Source organism: Vicugna pacos, chromosome 8, assembly GCF_048564905.1.
Source record: "Vicugna pacos chromosome 8, VicPac4, whole genome shotgun sequence".
Lineage (NCBI taxonomy): Eukaryota > Metazoa > Chordata > Mammalia > Artiodactyla > Camelidae > Vicugna > Vicugna pacos.
Genome location: NC_132994.1, coordinates 76,026,673 through 76,052,819, shown reverse-complemented (window position 1 = coordinate 76,052,819; position 26,147 = coordinate 76,026,673). Strand labels below are relative to the sequence as shown.

The following is a 26,147-nucleotide window of genomic DNA, read 5'->3' as shown; positions in this document are numbered from 1 at the left end:
GCTCCACGTGGGTTGAGACGGTAAAAGGTAGTTGAGGGTCGACTGTTGCAAGCTCGGACTGGCTGGGCGCCTGCCGAACGTCATCGCATGGCACCTTCGCTGCTGCCTGTCTGCTGGGGGCTGGCTTACAGACTCCGACACGTGCTCAGAGAGTTTGGGCACTTTATTCAGGGCACTCCGGGCTGGGCTGGGGCCCAGCTTGCCTGATGCTCAGGATTATAGCTCGTCCGTTGCACCGCTCCCCCCGTCCCCAGCGCCTTCTGTGTTCTCAGGGTGCGCGGATTTCACACGTGATGCAGCATCTAGGTTTTAGCCCCAAGAACTGCTGTCACGGTGAATTCTGCCCGTTTCTTTTCCATCTGTGTAACCTGCAAGTTAAATTTTTATTATACGAACGTAGAATTAAAAAAAAACCCAGAAGACAAGACAATTACGTCAGTCCAGGTGATGTGCTCATGCACCTGTTTTACCCATGTAGCAGCTGCACGTTTAAACAACACGTATTATACCCCTGTATTTACATGTCCACATCCGTACACCAGTTATTTTTGCTGTCAGAAAAGTGGGGCCACTATATTCTTCTCTGATTATTTCGTTGGTCAGTTTTCTCTTCTTTAATTAACACATGTAGTTTATTTCAGCCAAAAAGCAGCCTTCATTGCTGTGTGATTATTCCACTGTTGATACTATGCTTCAGTACTGAGAATTTGTGCGATTAAAGGTGGATTCTTAAAGCAGGAAGCCAGTGGGGTTTATTCGCTCATAAGACTGATTTTGTGTTTGGCTGCCCTTTATTTTGGCTGCATCACGGGCAGTAGTCACACCCGTACCAGGTAGGTCGACCTACTGACTGGTCCTGGCTGGCCTGGGATTTTCTCAGTTTAGCACAGAATGTCTCATGTCCTGGGAAAGCCCTCAGTTGTGGGCAAGCTGAGAGGGTTGCTCACCTCGGAGCAGACTTTGCAAGGAGCGCACCACTATGGGCTGCTAGCCACCGCCTCCTCCAGCGTTCGTCCCGACAGTTGGCAGCAGATCGGATATGGCAGCTCATTTTAAGTTGTTTACATAGAGTTGAAAAGGCGTGGCACTGCAGGTGATACTGTAACTCCTAAAGCTGACCTGATGTCTATCTAGGCTCTGCTTCCGTGGGTATTTTTGCCTTTGCAAGGGATCAGCTTGCCTATTGGAGTCAGGGGACAAGAAGGAACTCTCCAGAAACTGGCTTTTAGACTTGCTCAGCCTGTTGTCCCAGAACTTCTCCCAGCATTTCAGTTAAAGGATGGAAACAGAGCCACACTTGAGAAAGCTTCCTGCACACAGGAAAATGTCAATCTTTTGTCATTACGAGTATCTCTTGTAGTAAGATACATTTTCTTGAAGTTGTGCTCTTAATTTTGATCCTGGGAATGTAATACAGGAATAGCATTGTCTAGTTCTTCATGCATTTAAGAGATGCCTGCCAATATAGCTCAGATAAAATATTTATTTTAAATAAGATTCATTGAGAAAATAATCTATTCTCATATTTGTGGAGTTTTATTTTTTGTCTGTGTGTGAAAATGCTGGTGTGTACAACATCTGCACCTTTTCCTTTGCTTAGAAATCAACTCTTTTTTCTTTTATTTGCACCGGAAACAGTAGTGCACTTTAAATTGTTGGATTCAGGAGAAACTGATTGTAATAAGCTGTCTATTAACAAAATAACTCGTGCCAGAAGGAAGCTAGTCTTTGAAATTCAGTGGCTGTGTAATAATTTGCTAGTAGGATATATTTGGCCTCTGAGCCAAGTGCACGTAGCCTGTCCATGTGCATTGCCTGTGTGTGGTGGCAGCTTGTTACAGTGCCTTGTTACATATCTTCCACGTGTATTATGATACTATCACAAAGAAACTTTAGAAAAGCCCACGAAAGATCTCTTCCACTTAGGCTGTCTGTCTAAAGAAAATGTTTCTCTAAAGGAGTGAAAGCTGCTTGGGGAAAAACTGGAATTATTTTTTAAAACGTGTTTACAATGGCTGCCAAGGAGCAGTTACTTCATAAACTCATGGGATGGCTGCTAGAGGTCGCTCCCTGGGACCTTATGCTCTTTCTTTGCTAAATATGGTTAGGGAATTTGCCCCTTTTTAAAGTGAGGCTTTGTGCTAAAGAGAGCGCTGATTTTCAGAGTAATTTTATAAATTGGTTCCTGGTAGGTTTCTGAGCAAGAAGAGTAGGAAATACAGCCGCCACTGCCCACATTTAGTCCTGCTAACTTGTGCTCTTGTCCCGTGCGTAGGACCAAACGGGGACTCAAACACATCTGACCTGCAAAATGCCCCATGTTCAGTTGGAAAGGGGAACAGGAAATTAAGTTCAGGCAACTTACTAGAAAGCTAGTATATTCAGACTGCAAATCAGGCATAAAACTAAAGGAAGAAAACTCACTTGTGGGTCCAAATCTGGGTTTTTAAGTATTTACTGTGAATCAATGAAAAGAGATTTTGCTTTGTTTCCCTCCATTTTGGTCTCAGGGCGTGATCCACGCATTCCCCTGCAGTGCTGCAGACAGAGCAGAACGCGGGGTTAGATCATAGGAACCAGAAAATGAAAGTGGCCACGAACAGGGGAAGTGGTGTGTGAGCATGAGGTGCTGCGAGAAGGCAGCAGAAGTGTGAAAAGATACCTGATTTTTAATAAAAGAAACTGAGTAATAACCTAATAAAATGAGTCTGAACTGAACAGATAAAGCTTATTATTATGCAATATTATTTAGCAAAATGGAGTTTTAAGATAAAACTTGCTTTAAATATTTTGATACCTCTCATATTTAAAAGAACCTCAGATTCACAAATCTAATGCTTTATCGCTGTTCTCTTTCAAGATTTTCTTTTAAAAAAGCAAAAAAGTGATAATATCTCCTTGCTTTCATCATAGCCTGATAATTTTTGCCTTTGGCTTCTGTTTGTAACTCATGGGAGAAATCGAAACTTTTCTTCATCACTTTGGTATCAGAAACATTCCACAGTTTGTTGAGAGTATCTGAAAACACGTTTAAAATGGTAGGTTTTACATAATTGTTATGATTTAATTAGCTACCTTATCAAATTTGTTTTATCTTAACAAATGAAATGAATTAAACTATCTATTTTAGACATATTTTTGTAAGTTCAGTCCAGTGAGTTTACCACTTTGCTTGGATTCCTATTTTATCATTTTCTTCACAGTGAACAATTCGCACATCCAGTCCTTATTTCTGTTTGATCAGGAGAGTCACTGAGCCTGTGTAGGGATTTTAACATATGTTTCTCTACTTCAGTTCACTTAATCAGTCATTCAGATATTTACTGAATGCCTCCAGGGTGCCCAGGACTCTGCTAGGGGCTGGAAATACAACAGTGAGCAAAGTAAAAAATAGTTCCCGTTTTGAAAAAAGATACTGGGAAACCAGCTAATCCAGCGTGGGTGTACTGGGGGGAACTTTCCTGGAATTAGTCCCGTCAAAGGCAAGCTTAACAGGTAAGCAGGCGTTAGGCAGGTGGGCTGGAGGCAGATGGCGGGCAGGGAGGGCGTCCTGGACGAGGAGAGAAGCGGTCGGAGTTCACGTGCCTGGAGTCCCGGTAGGGAGCTGCGTGGCGGGGGGGGGGGGGAAGCACAGAGGTGGTTTGGAGAGGTTTTATGAGCCACATGCACAGTTTTGGTTTTATCTGCAAGTGATGAAGAACAGCTCAAGGCTTTTAAGGAGGGAGTGTGGGGGGTAATGGCTAAGTTAGCATGTACGAGGATTACTCTGGCATTTATGGACGGTGGTTTAGGGGGCACAGTTTAAAGCAGAGACTAGTTAGCAGTGTTCGGGACTCAGTAACTGATGAAAGGGGTAAAAGTAAGTGGGAGTATTTTTGAGTGACTGCATGGCGTGATTAGCACCCCTTGGGGCCATGGGTGCCTGTGGCCGAGAGGGGAGGAGGCTGGCCGGGGTCCCAGCAGGACCTCCAGTTTCAGGCCTGGGCAGCGAGAACGGGGACCCTGGAGGAGCGGTCAGCTGAGGGAGCACGATGAGCGGTTCGGCTTGGGCCAGCCGCGCCTAGAGGACTCGCTGGGTGGACACGCGGAGACAGCGGGCTGGTACTCGCGGCTGATGCAGGGCCCTGAGGCTGGAGAGAGACAGACGGGGCCGGAGTGCAGTTATCAATTACAGCACTGCTGCGCTTTTAACTTTTATGTCGCGATTGGAAGAGGAATTCAGTGCAAGATTCCGAGCCAAATAATTTCACCCTGAGTTGTGACTAATCGTAAGTTTTACAGCTTCTGCTTTACAGTCGTAAGGGCCTCCTCAGTACCATAAATAAGCGATTTCTTGACTGTAATCAAGTAAGTGTTTGGCTCATTGACTCCTGGGGTTATGGAGTGGGATATGTTAAAAAGATACATCCAAACACACACGATAACGTGTAACATCACTGTTCAAAAAAAGACAGCTTCTGTCGGGAAACTGACTTACTCTTTTATTTCCCCACATGATACAGAAACAAACTGAGACATTTGTTTTTCCATTTAAAGTATGAATGAAGGAAAATTAGTAAGTACAGAAGGGAAACTATCTCCTAAATGAAAGTATTCTTTTCTGTGGAAGTTTTTACATATATTAGGTGCCAGATTTGAATGAATTTTCATCTTTAAGCATCAACTCTGATTGCAAACGTAATAAAGGATTTTGCTGATAGTTCTCATGTCATTCTGCTTGAATTTGTGCCCTGTTGGTTAAAATAGTAAGCCTTTAGTTTTTGATGTGTGGACATCTAAATATTTGTATAGTTATTCATGAAGGAAATGTGGTGAGGTGAGGGTCTCTTGCTGGAAAAGACGCCTCGCGGGCTCCTTCAGCACTGTTTCTCATAGCACACTTCAACCTGCATTCTTCTTGGCATCAGATAAAACCAGATTTTTCACTTCACTTTCTAATGTTAAGTGTTTCAAAAGGGTATGCGGATAAGAAGATACACTTGTGTTTGCTTACCTGTGTCGGGGGGTGGGGACAGGACTGAAGAGACCCTTTCCTAAGTTGCCGTCGTTTTGAGGGACACTGGAGTAACAAATGCTTCCCATCAAAACCTCCTTTCTGTTCTCAGAGCAATGTGAATGTCGCTTGGCTCACCTTTCTGTTTATACTAGGTGATTTAGCATGGGTATTCTTGTGTAGATATTTTTTCGTAATGATACTGTTTAGTATATGGTGATTTTTTGAAACTGTAAGTGACATGAGCTTTCTTCTGCGTATCAACCATGTATGTCTCCAGTACTAGGGAGGGGAGGATACAGGGGTGTGTAAAAGACACAAGGAAAGATTGTACCCATCACAGCAACCAGCTGAAGTTATCTGCAGTAGTTACTGATGACAGTGTAATTTTAATTTTCAAACGGAATTTGGCAGGTCTTCATAAGCTGGGAAAGAGAGTTGATTCTGAATGAAGGAGATAAAATAACCCAAACAGTACATGATCTTTGTTTCACTTACGCTTGTACAAAACAAACATGACTTGTTTAATCCAAACATTGTGGCAGGCTTTCTTAGAGAAGGTTGTGTTAATATTTATGGGGAACTTTCTTCACGTTGCTTCCAAGGAAACAAAAATGCACAACGGCGACACTAACAACGCTGACAGGCTAGCTGGTACCTGGTCGGGGAGCAGGGCGGTTCTGGAGAGGCCCTTCCGTGGACAGCGGTAGTTCTTGCCCACCTGTCCGCCTCTGGTGCCGGGCCCTGTGCTCCTGCCGCGGTGCAGGACATGCGACTTGGGGCTGGCGCTTCCAAGTGTCCCATCATCTCACACGGCGATTCGACCGCAGCAGGGCTCCTCAGAGCCCTTCCTGGGAACTGGTGGGGACCCCGGGGAAGCAGTTCTCTCATCCTGCTGAGGTTGGTACCCGGTGGCGGATACGCCCTCATTCCTGTCACAGAGGCCTGTGCTACAGTGAGGACAGGTGAGGTTATCATGTGGTAACAAGTGCCCCGGAGAGCTCAGGGGCTTAGTGTAACAGTAACGCGTAATGGAAAGGAGTCTGGAAAAAGTGTCTGTATGTGTGTAACTGAATTGCGTTGCTGTACACCCAGAACTAACATGGTAAATCAACCACACTTCAATAAAAAGCAAAATTTATTAAAAAAACCCCAAAATTTATAAATAGAACAAAAGAGAAAAAAACAATAATGTATTTCTTTTTCTCGCACAGTTTGACACAGGAGTGGGTGATAGCGTCCTGCTTTTTGCTTGTTTGTTTGTTTGCTTAGCTGGGATGAATTGGGATTCTGTCTCTTGCAGTTGAAAGGGTCCTTTGAGAAACAGACATATTGGGATTTTGTTCAGTGGAAAGGAACACCTCTTAGAGAGACTCAAGCAGAGCCGAGGGAGAGGAGCGGCCTTAGGACTGACTCTAACGTTGCTTTGGGTCCTCAGCTGCTTCTGGTGGAAGATTCTTCAGTTAAAAGTCAAAGTTAAACTAGGAGTATTCCTTACTTCAGGAAGGGAAAGCTGAGGGGAGGTGACTCGGGCCTTTGCTAAATGTCAAACAGGAATGAAGGACAGGGACTTAAACCGGAAAAAGGTTTTCTCAGTCCACATGCACGGGATTTTCAACGTGTTACAATCTCTCTCTCACAAATCAAGGTAGGAAAGTTTTGAGGGCTGACTCATAAAGCATCTAAGGAAAACTATATGAGGTTAGCACGCCATTGCCCACAAGTCGTGAATGGTATTTAAAATTCCTGTAAGTTCTCATTTATGGCAGCAAAGGCAATACTTGAATTAGAGCTCTTTCTAGAAGAGCAGAGGGCGAGTCTCTGCCGGGACGGGCGTTTTGGCATCTTCTCCTGACAGGTCATGCTGCGGAGCCTCCCCTCCTGCTCCGTAAACTCGGCCGGCACCGGGGACTCTGGGGCCCTCTCCTCACACTGCACCCGCCCGGCTTTGATCTTCGGTCCTCTGAGTCAGCATCTGAATAACTGCACTACAGCTTTGACCTCCGTACTCAGCCGAGGACGTGCGGTCCAGCCTTGGCCTCATCCTTCCAGTGAGGAGAGGCCAGTCCTTGTGGAGACGGGTGTGCACCTTAGCTCTTCCACATCCTGTGGTCAATGGATTTCCAAAAGTGAACATTTTTTTCTGCACCTACGTGGGAAAAATATTTTGAAAAGAATTGTTTTGCCATTTCCCAGTTGTGAAGCAAGAAAATGGGTAAAACGTGAGTATAATTTATGACGAGTGACAGTGGAACAGATGTGCCTCCCACTGGGATATAGAGCCCTGGGTGATCGTGTTAAATTACAGATGTTGACATTCTGATCTCCTGGGTTTGCACCGCTGACGTGATCACTAATTCACCATAAAATCCCTTAACAATCTGACTCAACCTGCCTCCTTCAGCCTTAGCTCCTGCAGAGCACCCCCACACCCCGAGTTCCGGCCACGCCGCGCCAGAGACGCTTCTCCTTGAGCTTGACTTACTGTTTGCTTTCTGCCAGCCTCTGTGCGCTTCCCCTGGTGCCTCCCCGAGCCTTCCTCCCACCTGCTGTACCTGGGACACTTACTGCTGGAAGAAACGCTCTTCTGTTCACACTCTGCATCATTGATGATGTGACATTTCCAGTTTTCCTCCTGGGTTCCCCTCCCCTTCAAGCTTATAATCATGTGACTTGCTTTGGCAAATAAAATGTGGAAGGGAGTGAGGTGTGTTACGCAGCAGTGGACGTCTTTAATGGCCAGGGCACGGTGTACTGTGTTCCCTTCCCCCTGCCGGGGTAGGTGGTGCTGTTCCAGACGAGTTTCACTTTGAGTTCCTGAGTGAGAGCAAAGCAGAGGTGAATCCCTAGAACTTCGGTGGGATAGTAAGTGAAAGGAAATCCTTGGTGTTTTAAATTACAGAGATCCTGGAATAGTTTGTTACTTCAGCTCCTGCTGACTGATGCATGCCCCATGATGAGCCTTCCTTTCCTCATTGTTACTGTTACTGTTGATAGCATTTTTGAGAATTTGCTGTGTCCCAAACTCTGTGCAAGGTGCTTTATTATGTTGCCTCATTGAATCTGCTCAGTGGCCCTATACGAAGTTCTTTTATCATTACAGCACTTTTAGGGAAACAGGGCTTGGCGATGTAATTTGTTTAAGGTCCTGCTAGCGCTTGGGTCTCTAATCTCCCACCCTCCCTTGGCTGCATTACCCCCCACGTGTCCACAAGCTCCTGCTGTGGGCCCAGCTCTGGACTGCATCTGAGGGTGAAAGCATGCATCAGCAATAGTCCCTGTCCACCAGAAGATGAGGATCCTCCAGGGAGAGAGAGAAATGTGAGCAAGGAAGTACAGTGAAGTCTTAGTGAAAGTCATGAGCGTGGTGAGCTCTCCGAAGATCTGGCATGGAAGCCTGTCTCTTCTGGTCTGGTCTTGGGTAATTCCTCCAAGCTAGCCACCCACCCACCCCTTTCAGACTTCTATTTTCTCATTCTTGAGATGAGAGGCATTTCAAAATTTTACAAGCTATAAAATGCAGACGCCTGCCTGCCTTGAAATAGCATTAGGGTGGAACAGACAGAGGGTTTCAAGTCCCTGGCGCTGGGCAGCCTGCAGTCCACGGCGGTCCCCCTCTGCTTTTGCTGTTTCAGTAGAAGATTCAGTGAGACCACAGAAGGGGCCCTACGTCCGAGAGAGAAGGGGCAGAAGCGTTTTGTGGAGGAGGTGATGCTGGGCTTGAGTTCTTAAACAGAAGCGATTTTACTTATACGAGTTAGGAAAGGGAAGTTTCAGGCTAAGTGGAAGAGCGTGAATGAAGCTATGATACATTCAGGGAACTGTAAGAAATGCATCATCAGAAGAACACGGAGCACAGTGGGGGAAATTGTCGGGGGTGGCATTCTGGCAGGTGTCCCGGGCCAGCTAAGTGATTGAACTTCCTTGCACAGGCTGTAAGGAAACACTGGAAGGGATAAATGATGCTGTGGCTTTTTGTTTTTTAAGTGTGGGTGCAGGAAGTGTGGAAGCAACGTCAAGATGGATTAGAGGGGGCACAGATGAGGGAAAGAAAGCCAGTCAGTCGACTGCTGTAGAGCGAGATGATGGAGGCTTAAATGCAGGTGGAAGGGATGGGCTGGGAGAACAGATACCAGCAACGCCAGGGAATTAACACTAAAAGACCAATTCCTTTATGACATTTCAGGAGCGGGGGAGGAGAGGAGCCCAGCAGAGCCCTGGGGTTCTGGACTTGGTGACTCAAGAGATATTTGTAATAAAGATGGGAAATGCAGAAAGAGTTTTTTTTTTTATTTTTAACTATTGAATTTTTGTGTGTGTGTGGGGATTATTCACTTTAGAAAATCAAACAATGTGAAAAATGTTCAAAGTAAAAGAAATTCCACTCCCCGTATGTGATGACCCTGTTAGTTTTTCCCCATTTGTTTAAGATCTGTGTGTGTGTAATGGTCATCTTAAACAGAAGTAGCACCTACTGAGGGTTTCTTTGTTATTTAATAGCATAGCACAGGGAGCTTTCCAGCTTTCCACTCAAGTACGGAGAGATGGGTCTACTTTATTTATTAGTGTAAAAGGATAAGTCATATTCCGTGCCACTGTAATGCTCCTGTTCGTTTCTTTGTAGTTGCTTTCATGAGCAGTGCTATAAAGGATGCTCTTGTGTATTTGCCTAAAAATTGTGATAAAGGTTACGGAAGAGAAAAGAAGTGGGTGTGAACAGGGAACCTAATTTTTAAATTCGGCAGTGGGGAAACCCTCCTTGTTTATCACATATTCTTTGCTTTTTGCTTTTTCTTTGGTTAATCCTAAGTAACATTTTCTGGATGTACATGTCTTGACCATTGTGTTCTCCCATGTACCCTAGAAGGTGCACACTGTGTAAGAATTAGCTTAAAACAGTAGAAATACTCCCAGTTTGGATGCCTGCTTTAGCTAACTGGGGGATGGTATTCCATTGTTGCTTATACCACCTTTTAGTTTTTTCATTCCCCAGTGGATAAACATTTAAGTGTAACTCTCTGTTATTATTTTAAAAAGAAAAAAAAAAAGCTATTTCAGAACTTGCCCTCTTCCTCTACATTAGTTTAGTGGTTTCTGTTTCCCGGTGCCAGGGTGCCAGTGACTGCAGGAGCGACTGCTCCTTGCCTGCAGGAGTGCTCCCCACCCGAGCCCATCCTCACCGGCAGGCTGTCCTCCCGTGCCCTCCGCAAAGGCCTTTGATTTGAACAGTGTGGGAGGGGCTTACCTAGTCCTAGTGCATCAGAGGAGAGCAGTGTACCTGGCAGGAAGACCTCTCTCGCTTCCCCGAAAGGCTTCCTGCTATTGGTATTTCCTGTTTTCTCCGGAATGCCTTTCAGCTGCAACGTGGGGTGTGAGAAGTGTCATTTTTTGCTGCTAAATGTTACGTCTCTGATTTTGTTTTGGCTGTTTCCTGCTACAACATGTTGGTTACAATTGCATTGGCCCGTATGTCACTAAAGTACAAAGCTGAAATATAATCAATATCTGAGTTTTTAAGAAGTTGCCATGGTGTATAATCCCATAAACCTTTGGTTACATTTGTTTTCCATCAATGTGGCTGCACAACAGAACCCTCGGGGAGAGCGTCAGGGTCCCTGCCCTGTGCTTACTCATGCAGACTCTTCAGACAGCACATTTTTTAAAAAGATGCCCATGGGTTTCCAAAGTTGGTTCAAGGTATCTCTGTAAAGGAGGCACATCATTTGTAACTATCATGTAATTTTTTTTCTTTTTAACATGAGTTTATTTTTTACTTATTTTCCTTCTTTTGTTTTTTAAACTTTATTTTTATTTTTTAAAATTTTGTTGGGGAGGTTACTAGGCTTATGTATCTAATTTTTAGTGGAGGTACTGCGGGGTGAGCCCAGGACCTTGTGCATGCTAATAAGCACACACTCTGCCCCTGAGCGATACCCTCCCCTCATTTCCCTTCTTTTGAAAGTTAATTTTGTTTTCATATTGGAGGAAAAATGCCTTCCCATGTCACATGAATAAATATAATATGAATTAGTTTAGACTTTATGTGGTCTGTCTTTTACCTCGAGCCCTGCACCTGGATAAGACATAACTTAGGAGCACGGGATTTTGTGGGGTTAAAGTTTATGTCGGGTGCCTATTTATGAAAAAGAACACAAATATCTCACTTTTGCAAATTTCACAAAAATATGTGATTATGTAAAATTCGGTAAATTTCACAAAAACTCATCTTTAGGGTCCTTCCCAGGACCCTGGCAAGGGCCTGTCCCAGTGTAAGGCCTTGAGATGGAGCTTTATGGTAAATCTTCCCCTGCCCCCAAATACTGCTTCTGGTCAGTTTCCACCGTGACTGAAAGTGTGTGTTGGGAGGAGCACGCTGGTGGTACATCAGTTTTTCTGGAACTCTTCCAGTAAAATTGAAATCTCTGAGAAAGACCGAGACAGGTAGGCCACAGAGACCAGAGATTTATTCTCCAGGGCCAACTTCCATGGGTTGGTAGCCGGATCCTGGAGTGTCCTGTTGAGAAAGGGTGTGAGAGGTTGGGGCAGTGTGGGGTGGAGAGCTGGCCATAGGACAGGGATCTAGGGAGCCTGTGGTGGGTCACAGGGACTTGGTTAGTGTCTCTGCTGTTTGTTACCATTGCCTGACAGCTTAGCATGAGCTGCTCTATTGACTTGTGATACACTTTCCTCTGTCCCCATAAAAGCCTGTGGAGAATGCTGGCACCTGGGACTGTGGAGGAGGGCAGTGGACCTGGAAGAAAAGGCCTGGATCAAAAGTGGAAGCTCAGACCAGAGACACACTTGTCTTATCAGCCTGTTCTGCTCAGTGTATCCTGATCTAAGTGCCCGTTTTTAAGAATGCTGATCATAAAAGCAGCTTTCCCTTTTGTTTTCTGACATCTGTCATATAGCAGTATTTACTGCAACCAGGATAGCATTGCGTTAAATGCTGTGGTAGAAAGTGGGACTCACTACACTCAGAGACTTCAAGAAGAGACAGGATCATTGTAAACTATCATTAAAAATCAGCCCGACATGAGAGACCCTGCTGATTATTTAATGCAACTGAGAACAAATAAAAATATCAGAAAACAGCCTGTTTGACTAATCTATTAAAAAAAAATCGTAGAAGGACTAGGAAGTTGTCTGTTAGCAAGGTCTTAGGGTGAAAATGCCAGGGGGAGGGGGTGGGGCATCTAGAGACTAGGAAGTTTTGCCAGCAGTTACTCCTGTGAATGAATCTGAAGGATGCGGCAGCTGGATCTAAAGGACTGGAGACTGTCCTCTTTTTTAAATTGAAGTAGAGTTGATTTGCAGTGGTGGTTAGTTTCTGGTGTACAGCATAGTGATTCAGGTATACACATATGCATATATTCCTTTTCATACTCTTCTTTATAGGCTATTACAAGGTACTGAATATAGTTCCCTGTGCTGTACAGTATGTCCTTGTTGTTCTTCTGTTTTATGTGTGGTAGTTTGTACCTGCTAATTCCAAACTCCTAATTTATCACCCCCTCCCCTTTGTTTTCTATGTCTGAGTCTTTTTCTATTTTGTAAATAAGTTCATTGGTGTAATTTTTTTTTAGATTCCACATATAAGTGATATCATATGATATTTATCTTTCTCTGACTTACTTCACCTGATATGATCATCTCTAAATTTCATCCGTGTTGCTGCAAATAGTTATTATTCCATTCATTTTCAGGGCTGAGTAGTGCTCCACTGGATAAAGAAGATGTGTGTTCACTGCCTCCCCTCTGCCTCCTGCAGCAGTTGCATGCCACAGGTTGCAGTACCACTGAGCCCCGTGAAGCACCGCGCAGTGCACAGCAGGCAGTGCTCAGCAGGCACTGCGTACACGTGAGCAAGTAGCGTGTGACAGCTTACGTGTAACAAGAACCATCACATGTGTGCAGCTATAGAAAAAGTACTGAAATCATACTTAGTATAAATCTCTGAGTGTTAGATCTGGCGAATAAGGCTCTCAGCATCAGATATGTTAAGAATGATTTCCTTATTTGTGAGACAAGAGTGGAGGGAATAGAATGGGAGCAATATTTGAAAATGCCAGTTTGTGGTTGCCCTTGATAATGATCCTGGCAGAGAGGTTAAAGGCAGCTAACCAGGCCCTGGGGGACCTCTGTGGGCACAGTGGTCTCAAGTCCTTTATGCAGCACACATTGTGGGAGTGAAAGATTTGATGAGGAAATACGTGGATGTAAATCTGCCCAGGGGGAAGATGAGTGGGAGGCAGAGAGAGCTGCAGTGAGGAAGTTAATGCCAGGGGAGGCGCACGCGGGGTCCACCTGAGAGGGAAGGGGCTCGGGGTTTGTGGTGAGGAGCCCAGGAGGAGGTGATTGCCAAACGGTCAGTTGAAGGGCGCATTAGAGCAGTTATCTGGACCCGTGTGTGTGTGCATCACACTCACACATTCAAACACAAACATTCACACACACAGTTTGGTTTCTTGAATAGAAGCAAAGACCTTCAAAAGGCAACTCACTTTCTCATCGGATTAAGTTTTACCCTGATCTTAAAACCACACTTTACAGAGAACTCATTCACTGCCATTTTCTAACAATCGTTCTTTAGAACCGTGCGCTGGCTGGCCACTCTCTCTCGCCCAAGTGGTTAGCATCTTGGAAAGGCTGCAGGCCCCCTTGGCAACTCGTCCCCCGCACGGAGCGCTGGAAACCCAGTGAGTCTTCCCTGGAACCCCTGGAGAAGTGATTGTGATTGATGGGAAGGTGTCGGCTTCCCCTTTGGGGCAGGAGGAGTTGGTGCAGTGAGACTAAGGCCTCCGGCTGGGGAGGGCTGAGCAAGGTGTGGTGCGGGGAGGATTCCAGGGCCGGCCTGTGATGTCACCGGCGCCGGAGGAAACAAGCTTGTACTCAGCCCACGGCAGTTGGAATCTGTTGGAGGGCGGTTGGTCAGCCCTTGGCTGGAGCGAGCTGGGCAGTGGAAGCCCCGCCGGTGTGTCAGCTGTGACTCCAAGTGGACTAGAAGGAATCTAAGGACCCGTCCAAGTCCCTGTTCCCAGGGCTGCCTGCAAGCCTGATGCCAGCACCAGGAGTCAGGCTGCCCGAGAGGCCGGAGAGGCCGGCGAGGCCGGCTTAGCAGCTCTGTGCTGTTGGCCAGAGAAGCGCTCGTTCCTGCCCCCGCCCGGGACCCCAGCAGCTAATGGCTAACTGTGGGATGGCACGATTCTATGGTGAGGAGGGGGCTTGTTTAGGTGATATCGCCCCAAATGCTTATTAAGCTCTTCCCAGTGGACCAGCGTGCCAAGCCGGCTGAAGACCCTTGACTTCTCTAAGTGGCTGGCTTTTTACAAATGTTTATTTTTATTTATTTATTTTCTGGGGGAGGTAAATATGTTTACTTATTTATTTACTTATTTTGATGGAGACACTGGGGATTGACCCCAAGACCTCGTGCGTGCTGAGCATGTGCTCTGCCACTGAGCTATTACAGCCCCCTCCCCCTCAAAGTAGCTATTTGACGAAACCATGATGTCCTGGGGACACATCTAAAACTGAAACAGTGGTTTCAGCGGGTTCCTCTTGACTTCTCATTATTCTCTGATGAGGAAACAAAAACAAAACCTGATTGTAGGACAATGGATCAGGGAGAAGCTTGGAAAGAGGTAGAAGAGGAAAAATGGGAGAAGTAGCAAGGCACAGAGTACGTGGGGCACAGAGGAAAATCCGTCGCTGTTGCAAGGGAGCAGTTAAACTGAGCAAGGGCGGTGCACACAGATCTGTTTGCCTTACGAAGAGGAGGGCTGATGCGTTGCAACTGCTTCTTTTTGTTTGCTTGTTTTAGTTTGCTTTTGTTTTCGGCAGCGCATTTATTTCTTGCCAGAAACACTGGCAGTCACAGTCAGGGAGGAGTTGGTGTGAAATTGATTATGATGGCTTGTGGTCTTTAAAATTCATCCATAATTATCTTACAACGTGGCTCTTCTAAGATTACCAGAGTGACGTAGATATTAGAATAAATTAGAATGTCTGGATTAGAGTTAAGGCTGACCTGGAAGTACCTTATGGTAGGGCTGTTCCTCACCTCTTTGGAAGGGCTGGAGAGGGTAGAAGACAGGAAGGAGAACATTCCATCAGAGGCAGCTGGAGACCTCGTCCAGAGACGGGAGAGGGGAGGAAGCTGTGCAAAAGGTGGTCTTAACGTACCAGTCTGGTCACTTTATTTTACATAAATTAAGGTGCAAAGCCATGCATCTAGCTGAGCACAGGAGCAAGTTTCTAACTCCCAATTCAGGGTTAGTAGTTTAAATTTCTCCTAATTTATTTAAAAAAAGATAGGGATACAGATTTTGATTCTACCCATTGTATGAGCTTAACAGAAAAAAAAAAAAGAACCCAGGGAACCATTAATTGAGCAGTTAGCATGTTCAAGACAATATTCTGAGAATTTTCTGTGCATGATCTTCATTTGTCTTCACAGAAATCCTTGTAAGACTGGTATATGATTGTCACTATTTTCCGGATCCGAACCTTAGCGTAAGTCTCTTGCCCAGCGTCACCTCGTAGAGAACGCTTTGTGCCCTGATTGTCCACGAAGGAACGAACTCCCTTTTGCCTCATGTGGAACAGCTGTTGGAGCAATGACTTAGGTGTGGAAAACTTTAAGCAGTTTTGCTAAAAAGTATTTTTTCATTTATTTTTCCTCTTTCAAAAGATAATTTGACAATGAGTTGCCAATGCATTCACATATAATCCTTCTAAGGTATATTTTTAGATCTTTCATATTGTTAGTCTTTTGAGGCTCTTTCCAAGATCTAGAAATAAGGAGAACAGAAATTAAATCTGAGTAGTAAAATTTGCTTTCAAACTCTTACAGTGATAATGTTACCACTCTCAGATGCGGTTAAATAGTTGCTAAAGTGCGTATTCGTGTTTGAAGATCTGTCTAGCAAATTGACAGGTTTGGGGTTTTCCTCAACCAAAAATAAGTGGGGGAAAAGCCTTTTAAAATTAGACTGCGGGTGGTTGGTCAGCCTGGCTCACGGCCCTGAGCAGGCCGGAGGCCAGGGAGCAAGCCGATGTTACTTCGCTGGTGCCATTCTTGTCGCTTCTGGTGTTCGGTTCTTACGGGGCAGGTGTTCTGCTCTTCCCTGTGGTCACACACTGCCGCTCTTAGCTGCCCTTTCCCTTCTTTGCCGTTACGCTAGCCTTGCAGCCTTCTATTAGCTTCTAATTACTCTCCATTGTATATAAAAACGGACTTAAAGGCGTACGAAGGACACAACCAGAACTGTAAGTAGACCTAGTATCATTCACGTTTTCCCTCGTCTGCTTCGGTTTGACATTGCTAAGATCTTGCCCACAGCTGTCAAGCTATCTGCAAAAGAATTAACTGGAACACGTAATTTAAACATTCTATTTCTAAAGCAGATCTGTTTCTGTCCTACAAAAATTTCCCAAGTCTTTGTTTATGTGCTGCATTTGGACTGAGGGACTTTTTCTTCCTATTAATTGGTCACATTTAAGATCATAACACAAGTTACCTTAACATTATTTTGTATATTTCTTCTGAAAGGAAGAAACATTCTTGTGATAAAAACCTGAATTCCTTATAAGAAAATGCTTGAGCACAAATACAGCCAAAAACTCACTGGCTTACTTTTCTACATACAGGAATTGAGATAACTTCCTGACTAGTTCAACATTAAAACCTGGTTTGGACCTAGTACCCTGTATTAGAAGAAAGTGGCTCAAAAAGAAAAAAAAAACCAAAACTAGAAACAATTCACAAGGATAATTGTCATAGTCCATGATCTGTATGTATGGGTTTGTCATCTCTTTATTTATTTGATATTCGTTTACACAACAGAAATTAGGTGCCTACTGTTTTAAGGATTGGGAATATAGCAGTGGACAGATTTTTTAAAAAGTCTATCTTCCTGGACACCTACACTAAGGGAGGAGGTAGACAGAAACAAGTAGAATATGCAGAGTGCCAGGTCGGTGGTAAGTGCTACGGAGAGAACACGGCAGTGTGTGGTGGCGCACAGAGTGTAGTTGTAATTTTAGTTGCTGTAAGCAGGGAAGGCTGCACCCAGAAGGTAAAATATGAGCGACGATTTCAAGCTAGGCGGATGGCTGCGGACAAGATTTTCAAGCGGGCGGAATACATAGCAAGAGCAAAAACCTGATCTGAGAGCCTGGCTGGTGTAATTGAAGGCACTGCAAGGAGGCTGGTGTGAGTGGGGGAGAAACGCGAAGATTGTGTGGGGTGTTCAGACCCCCCCCCATTAAGGGTTTTGTCTGTTCTCCAGGTGAGACAGGAAGCCGTGGAAGGGCTTTAAGCAGAGGAGCGCTCTGTCTGACTTGCTAAAATTGCCCTGGCTACCGCCGTGAGAACAGACTGGGAGGAGAAGGGTGGAAACAGGTAGACAGGTTAGGAAGCCGGCCCAATCTGGCAAGGAATGACAGTGGCTGGGCCGCGGCAGAGGCAGTAGACTGGGTGGAAGGCGGTAGGTTGTGGATATATTTTAAAGGTACGGCTAGCAGGATTTCCTTATGGATTTGGTGTGAGGTGGGAGAGAAAGACATGAATGATGGCATCAAAGTTTTGGCCAAGTTTCTTTCAAAGTTTGGAAGAATGGAGAATCAGGTTGGTGGGAAATCAGGTGTTTGATCTGGACACATTAACTGGAGCTATTCAGTCGGCTTTTGGCTAAGTTATGATAGAAGTCTGGGTATTAAAGGTGATTAAAATGGGCATTGATTTTCTTCTGAGGCTGTTGTAATGGACCCCAGGCAAGCATCTCAAGGACTGATGTGAAGACAAGTAGGTTAGGAAAAGGAAGCACCGAGACTAGGGCAGGCGAACTTCAGGGCGAGCGCTGAAGGAGTGGGCCGCTGCTTCAGGGACAAATCTACAATTGACTGGCCCGAGACTTTGCACCCAGTGGTGTGGTTGAGGTTGTCTGTCTCAATAGTCAAATGAATTTGGGTTTTCGAATCAGGTGGACTTGATTTAAATTTCAGCTTTGCCAATCATTGGGTACTTGACTTTGAGAAAGTTATGTGACTTCTCCGAATTTCAGTTTCTTCATCAATAGATTGGAGATAATCTTGCTCCATGACCTGGATCTTGTTTACTATACCAGCTTCATCTCCTCCCTTCCTTTCCTGTGCTACTTCTCTCTCAAACCATGCAGGAGAGTATATAGTTCTCTGGCTTGGTGCAGATTCTTACTGCATCTCATAATGTCAGTTCTATTTTTGGTGATGCTGAATTTGCTCACTAGGTTCAGATGGTGTCCGCCAGATGTCTCTGCTGTAAAGGTATCTTCCTCCTTTGTAATGAGTAGTCTGAGAAATGATACTTTGAGACAGTGTGAATATCATGTTTCTAACCTTTCATTCAGTGGTTTTAAGCATTCATTGATTATTTTTGCCTGAATTATTACTTAGGGGCTTACAGAATGAAGAGTTGAAAAGTTCTACTATTTGTTGTATATTTAAATCTTGAATTATCCTGTAAAGAGCTCCCCTCATCAACCCACCCCTACTCCCAAACTGCTCTGCCCTCTCTCTCTTTTTTTTTTTTTGCTTTTCTTTGGGTATCATTATGGACTCATGGATGCCTTTTATATTCAATGCTATAATAACACATTACAATACTTATTCCTTTTTCCTTTTATATTTAACATGATATACTCCATTGTATTTATTACTTCTGATCCTCAAACTGCCCCAGATTGGGCCAGTATCAGTTCTTTCAAAACATTTCCTTAGTCCATTTCACATGTTTCCATTGGCCTTAGATACTTACTTGCCCTTCTAGCATGGAATTTTCTATATTTACTTTATACTTTTCTGTCTCAGACCTGGAATCAGCCATTTCTCCAAGGAACCCTGGTCCTGTTTAATGGGGAATGGTATTTAGTAGCCAAGACCAGAGCACTAAGTGTGCTCACTGAAGCTTGGGTGTTATTCCTTGTAGGCCCTTTCATTGGATAAAGCTAGGAAATATCTGCATATATAAGTGTGTGTGTGTATAAGTGTGTGTGTGTGTGTGTGTGTGTGTATAAAATGTTTAAATGCTAGCTCCAATTCAAATCCAATGTCATAGGGTTATTCCTCAACAGTAAAGGCAATTAAAATTTTTTTGTATAAAGTAATCAGCATAGAAAGCAATTATTAGAAAGCTGATGTATTACAGGCAGGTATGATTCAATAAGAATCTCACTTTATGGTACAGATACTAATACTGGTGATTTAGCTCACTTATAATAATCATTTATTTTGTGGGCTATGATAGAACAAAAAATCTGAGGAAAGTTTTTGTTGTCTTTGGAATCTTGACTTGATACTATTTGCATCCTTAACATATTCAGAATGATTGCATGATTCATAATATTAGTGTCTTTATAAGATGGATACTTTAGGAGTACATTTACCATTTTTACATTTCTCAAGTTATAATAAAAATATCTTTATTAAGGCATAAATGTTTACTAATAAGGCTTTGAAAAAACTGAAATGTGACTAATGTAATGTCTTAATACTAGCTGTAGATTTTGTTGATGTAATAGTCAACATATGAATTTTTGACTTTAAAATTTTATTTTAGTACCCAATTTTTGTGCTGCTTTTGCTCATTTTACAAAATGGAATCATATCATCAACTCTCCTAGTTAGAATATTTTTAAAAATTAATTTAAAAAATTGAGGTAACATTGGTTCATAACATTATGAAAGTTTCATGCGTAGCATTATATTTAGACAGCCATGTACCCTACAGCATTCTCACCACCACAACTTTAGTTTTCATCCATCTCTGTACAGTTGATCTCTTTTATCCACTTTTCCCTCCCCACTGCCTCTTCCCTTCTGTAACCACTAGTCTGTTCTCTGAATTAATGTGTTTATTTTTGTTTGATTTGTTCACTTATTTTGTTTTGTACATTCTACATGAATGGAATCGTGCAATATTTGTCTTTCTCTGTCTGACAGTTTCACTTAGCATAATACCCTCCAGGTCCATCCATACTGTCACCAATGGCAAGATTTAATCTATTTTGTATGTCCAACTAGTACTCAGTAGTATATATATCACAACTTTGTTATCCCTGTATCCACTGATAGGCACTTAGGTTGTTTCTTTAGCTTGGCTATCGTAAGTAATGCTGCAATGAACATAGGTGTGCATATATCTTTTTAAGTTAGTGTTTTTATTTTGGATAAATACCCAGAAGTGGGATAGCTGGATTATACAGTAGCTCTATTATTAATTTTTTGAGGCATCTCCATGCTGTTTTCCATAGCGACTTTACCAGTTTACATTCCCTGAGGGTTCCCTTTTGTCTACATTCTCACTAACACTCATTATTCCTTGACTTTTCGATAATAGCCATTCTCGCAGTTGTGTAGTGCTATCTCGTTATGGTTTTGATTTACATTTCCTTAATAATTAGTGACGTCGAACATCTTTTCATGTCCTGCTGGCCATCTGTATATCTTCCTTGGAGCAATGTCTATTCAACTCCTCTGCCCATTTTAGATCAGATTATTTGTTATTTTGTTGTTGAGTTGTATGAGTTCTTTATGTATTTCAGATACGAATCCCATATCAGGTATATCATTTACAAATACCTTCTCTATTCTTGGTCGTCTTTTCATTTTTGTTGATAGTTTTCTTTGCTGTACAGAAGCTTTTTAGTTTGATGTAGTCCCATTTGTTTATTTTTCCTTGTTTCCTTTGCCTGAGGAGTCATACTTGGAAAGATACTAAGACCAAAGTCAAAGAGTGTACTGCCTCTGTTTTTTTTCTAAGAGTTTTTTAAGCTTTGATTTTTGTATATAGTATGAGAGTAGTCTAGCTTCAATGTTTTTTATTTGTTTGTTTGTTTGTTTTTGGCATGTGGCTATCCATTGTTCCCAACACCATCTATCCAAGAAACTATCCTTTATCCATTACATGTTTATTGCTCCTTTGTTGAATATTAATGGTCCAAATATGCATGGATTTATTTCTGCACTTTCAATTCTGTTCCATTGATTTATGTATCTGTTTCTGCTAATACCATGCAGTTTTGATTACTTTGGCTTTGTAATATAGTTTGAAGTCAGGAAATGACTCCTGACTACCTCCAGCTTTATTAAACATATTTCTCAAGATTGCTTTGACTACTCAGGGCCTTTTGTGGTTCCATATAAATTTTTTGTTCTATTTCTGTGAAAAGTGTCCTTGGGATTTTGATCAGGGTTGCACTGAATCTGTAGATTGCTTTAGGTAATATGGACATTTTCACAGTGTTAATTCTTTCAGTTCATGAGCACAGATCTTTACATTTATTTGTGACTTCTTCAGTTTCTTTTAACAATGTCTTATAGTTTTCAGTATACAGATCTGTACTTCCTTGGTTAAATTTTTCCTAAGTATTCTTTTTTTTTTTTGCTGTTATAAGTGGGATTTTTCCTTAATTGCTAGTTCATTGTTAGCATAAGGAAGTGCAACAGATTTTTGTATGTTGATTTTGTTCCTTGAAACTTTACTGTATTCATTAGTTTTTTCTAATAGTTTTTTAGTGGAATCTTTAGGGTTGTCTGTATATAAAATCATGTCATCTGCAAATAGTGAAAGTTTTACTTTTTCCTTTCCTATCTGAATACCTTTTATTTCTTTTTCTTGCCTAATTGCTCTGACTAGGACTTCCCATACTATGTTTAATAAGAGTGGCAAAATAGACACATTAAAAGATGCTCAGCATTGCTAATTATTAGAGAAATACAAATCAAAACCACAATCATCTCACACTGGTCAGAATGGCTATCATCAAAAAGTCTGCAAATAGTAAATAATTGAGAGGTTGCCAAGAAAAGGGAACCTTCCCACACTGTTGATAGAAAGGTAAATTGGTGCAGCCACTATGGTAAACAGTATGGAGTGTTTTTAAAAAACTAAAAATAGAGCTACTGTATGACCCATCAATCCTACTGTTAGGTATATATCTGAAAAAGACAAAAACTCAAATTAAAAAAAATTAATAGATAAGTGAATCATTTTGCTGTACCCTTGAAACTAACACAATATTGTAAATCAACTATACTTTAATAAACAAAGTGACTGGTGAGAGTGGGCATCCTTGTTTTGTTCCTGATTTTAGAAGAATAACTTTTAGTTTTTCTTCACTGAGTATGATGTTAGCTGTGGGTTTGTCATAAATGACCTTTGTACATTCCTTCCATACCCACTTTATTGAGAGTTTTTATCATAAATTGGTGTTGAATCTTGTCAAATGCTTTTTCTGCATCTAGTGAGGTGACCATATGGGTTTTAGCCTTGTTTTTGTTAATGTGATGTGTCACATTGATTGGCTTATGGATGTTCAACCATCTCTGCATCCCTGGAATAAATCCCACTTGATCATGGTGTATGATCATTTTAACATTTTGATGTATTTGGTTTGCTAACATTATGTTGAGAATTTTTGCATCTATGTTCATCAGAGATATTGGCCTGTAATCTCTTTTTCATATTGTCCTTGTTTGATTTTGGTATCAGGACGATACTGGCCTTGTAAAGTGAGTTAGGAAGCATTCCCTCCTTTTTGAATTTTTAGAAGAGTTTAACAAGGACAGGTATTAAATTTCCTCTAAATGTTGGGTAGCATTCATCTATGGAGTCTTCCGGTCTTGGACTTTTTTGTGGGGGAGCTTTTTGCTTACTATTTCAGTGTCTCTGTACTACAGATTTGGATTTTCTATTTCTTCATAAATCAGTCTTCGGAGGTCATATGATTCTAAGATTTGTGCATTTCTTCTAGATTGTCCATTTTGTTGGAATTTAGCTGTTTTTAATATTCTCTTATAATCCTTTGTATTTCTGTGGTATCCATTATTATTTTTCTTCTTTCATTTCTGATTTTATCAGAGTTTTTTATTTTTCTTAGTCTAGCTAAAACTTTGTCAATTTTATCTTTTCAAAGAACCAGCTTTTAGTTTTATTGATCTTCTCTATTATATTTGTAGTCTCTATTGAATTTATTTCCATTCTGATCTATACTATTTCCTTCTTTCTATTGCCTTTGGGCTTCATTTATTATTTTTCTTGTTCTTTTAGATATAAGGTTAGATTGTTTATTTGAGATTTTTCTTGTTTCTTGAAGTAGGCTTGTACTGCTATAAATTTCCCTCTTAGTGTCACTTTTGCTGCATCCTAACTAGAACATTTTGAACTTTATCATATTACATAAGGATTTGAATTAAAACTGATTATGCTGCAATAAATGTTTTTTATGCTAGTATAGCGTTTTTGTCTAATATTTTAAAATATTTGATCTTTTTTGTTATGAATACGTATTATAGTCTTTTAAATTAAAAAGCATTGATGAATAAATGGGTCACCTTTATGGATTAAATTCTTTTCTTCTGGCAAACAGCATAAAATCCACGGAAGGCAATCTCAGGTAGATTATATTCTTAATTTATTGTCAGGCTGATACATATTCAGCTGCAACTTAACAATTTTCTATCTTTTGAAGAGCTGTTTAAGCTCTTTGTTTGCGTGTCCCAAGTATGAGATGAACTTGACATTGCCTTTTGGCCAAGATTGTAGAGCAGGGCAGGACCAGATGAGTCATGCTTGTAGTGGTTCAGATTTCTGGCAAGCCATTCTGTACAGCTGTGGTTCTTGCTAGTGGAAAACCTGGTCTAAATGAGGGACAAGTATACTATCGTAGAGCAGAGCAAAGTGAAATAAAACAATAAACAAATAACTTCTATATTGACACCAGCTACAGTTATACCAGTTTTATTTCAAGTGCAAAACTTAAACTTCATCTCAGGTTCTGCCTTCAAAGAATAACAAACAAAGGGTGACTGAAAAGACTTGATGGAAAATGCTTAAAAATTTTCAGCTGTTTTTGGGGGGCTATGAAAGAAAAGCCCCCTTTTTTGCTAGCCATTAAGACTTACAGACAAGAAGATTCCCTTTCTGACCATGCTAATTTATGAATTATACACAATTTAAAAATTTTCCCCTTTTACTCCACCCTCTGCTCCTCCCTTTCTTCCCAATAAAAATACCTCTTCTGTTGCTTTATTGCTTTTGAAACCCAGATGACTAATAAGACTCGCTGAGAAAATATCTGGGCAACACAGCTCTATCTCATTTTCTAACTTATTCTGATCTAAACAGTTTGTTAATTGAAGGGAAATAACTCTAAAAATTTATGATTTCATCATGGTGGTTGTAATTGAGTTAAATGTCTACCCCATTTAAAATGATGGTTCTTTAACTTACATCGTTTTACGGTGTCTCCCCAAACACATGTAAGTGGAGGCATTAGAAGAAGGGCAGAGGAGGCTGGGGTTCTGCAGCTGGCGCATCACAAGCGCTCAAGAAGTGTTACGGTAAAGACGAAAAGCACATGAAACTCTCTGGTTGCCGTATATTTGCATATGGTTCAATTTGATTCAATAACTATTTCTACTCTTGAGGTTAAGAGTGACTCTGGAAGCAGACACCTGGATTTTAATCCAGTTTTGCCACAGATTAGTTGTGTGACTAGCTGTTGAACCTTTCTCTGCTTCTGTTTCCTTATCTGTAAGATGGAGGGGATAATAACTCTTACCTGAAAAAATTGTTGTGAGGAGTAAATGAGTTAATACATTTAAAACAATACAGTGCTCAGTCCATGGTTGATACTCAATAAATGTTAGCTCAATAAATATTATTATGATGACACTTTCCTGTAAATCAGTACTATCTTGATTGGTAAAATTGGGGGAAAAAAGTCCAATCCACGATTTTCTTGATATTAATATTGGTGTTATTTTAAATGAAAAGCCAACAATTAGGGTATTTAGTCAATATGCTTCTATTTGAGCCTCTTCTAGTCTTTAACGTATTACTCTGAAACATATTTACCAGTAATCCAAAAATTTATTTCATCCTCAAATATATACAATTGAAAGTCCAAGTTTTTTGGTTAACTTTCAGAAGAAACTACTGTCTTTTATACTTTTTTACCTTTGTCATAAAAATGAAATAATATGCATATTTAAACCTAACATTTTGCCTTTTGAGGTGTTTTTCTTTTGCTTAACACTCTAACTTTTCTTTAAATTAAATTTATATTTTGAGGCAGAGTTTCAAATATAACTGAAAATTTTTGATACACCTGTATGGTTGGACTTTTTGAAAACCAAGTCCCTCAATTTCTAGTTTGTTGAACTTGCAATTCATACCATGTTTCAGATGAGTTAGCCTGAGCATATAGTCTATGACTTTTATTTTCCAATTTTATAATTTTCCCCATCCACTTGTCTTTCTGTCTGTCTATCCATCCATCGTCTGTCCATCCATCCAGTAACAACAGTTGTCTGTGTTCGGCGCTGTTACATATCTGAAGATAACTGTAATTAGTTTAAAACATGAAAATAAGATGAATACCAAGGCAATCGCAGACAATTGTAAGAAATTCCAGCTTGATTTTTAAAGTTAAAACGTTGTAACATTGATTTTTAAAGTTTTTGACAGTCTTTGTTTTACTTACACCTAAAATAAGGAGATAAAACATTTTTCTTAATTTTAAATCAGTACATTTTTAAATGTAAAGTAATAAAGCCCCTAAGACAATAGTTGAAAATGGGAAAATGTATTATTACCTACTCCACAAGCATGTGGAGGACATGTGTGCTGGGTGCTGTAGGGAACACAGAGCCAGACAGACAGATCCTTGAGTGACCTGAAATTCACTGTCATTTGAAATAATTTTACCAAATTAACGCTTTTCCTGTGACTTGTCCAGTAAGGGGAATTAGAAGCTATATAAAGGCCTGTGATATTTTAATGGCTACACTCTGTTTGCAGTTGGTTAAATTTTTATTTTTTGGACTTCCATTTGTAGAGAGATGTACAGTGAGTTCATAAACGTTGGCAGTATGTTAATCTGTGCTAAGTATGCTAGTTTTGTGACCATGGCTGATTTGAAAGGATTTGTATACATTTATTCATGCTTTCTTAATGATTTAATAGCATAATAGGATTTAAAAAAATTCAAGTAGCTGCATTTTTATGAATGCTCGTTTTAAATATTTGTTGAGTGCTGCCTGTGTACGAGGGGTGTGCGAGAGCCTTTACCTGCCTTTCCCCTTTAACATTTCTAGAAAGTCTGTGCTG

The 26,147-nt window shown here is 41.5% G+C and overlaps 1 protein-coding gene across 9 annotated transcripts in view; it reads left to right on the top strand.

The window, feature by feature from the left end:
- The window catches only part of PDE10A (phosphodiesterase 10A), a 327,889-nt gene that overhangs the window by 101,918 nt on the left and 199,824 nt on the right, over nucleotides 1–26,147 (top strand). Inside the window, exons 1-2 of one of the 9 annotated variants that reach the window (XM_072966183.1) lie at nucleotides 13,925–14,205; nucleotides 15,453–15,508. The exons of 6 other annotated variants lie outside the window; for them this stretch is intronic. Coding sequence is in view for 2 of the 3 variants with exons in the window: in XM_072966181.1 (XP_072822282.1) it covers nucleotides 15,591–15,621 (31 nt within the window). In the remaining variant the exon portion in view is untranslated. Of the gene's footprint in view, nucleotides 1–13,924; nucleotides 14,206–15,452; nucleotides 15,622–26,147 lie in introns of those variants that run through there. 2 more of the 9 variants (XM_072966181.1, XM_072966180.1) reach the window with 2 other exon arrangements.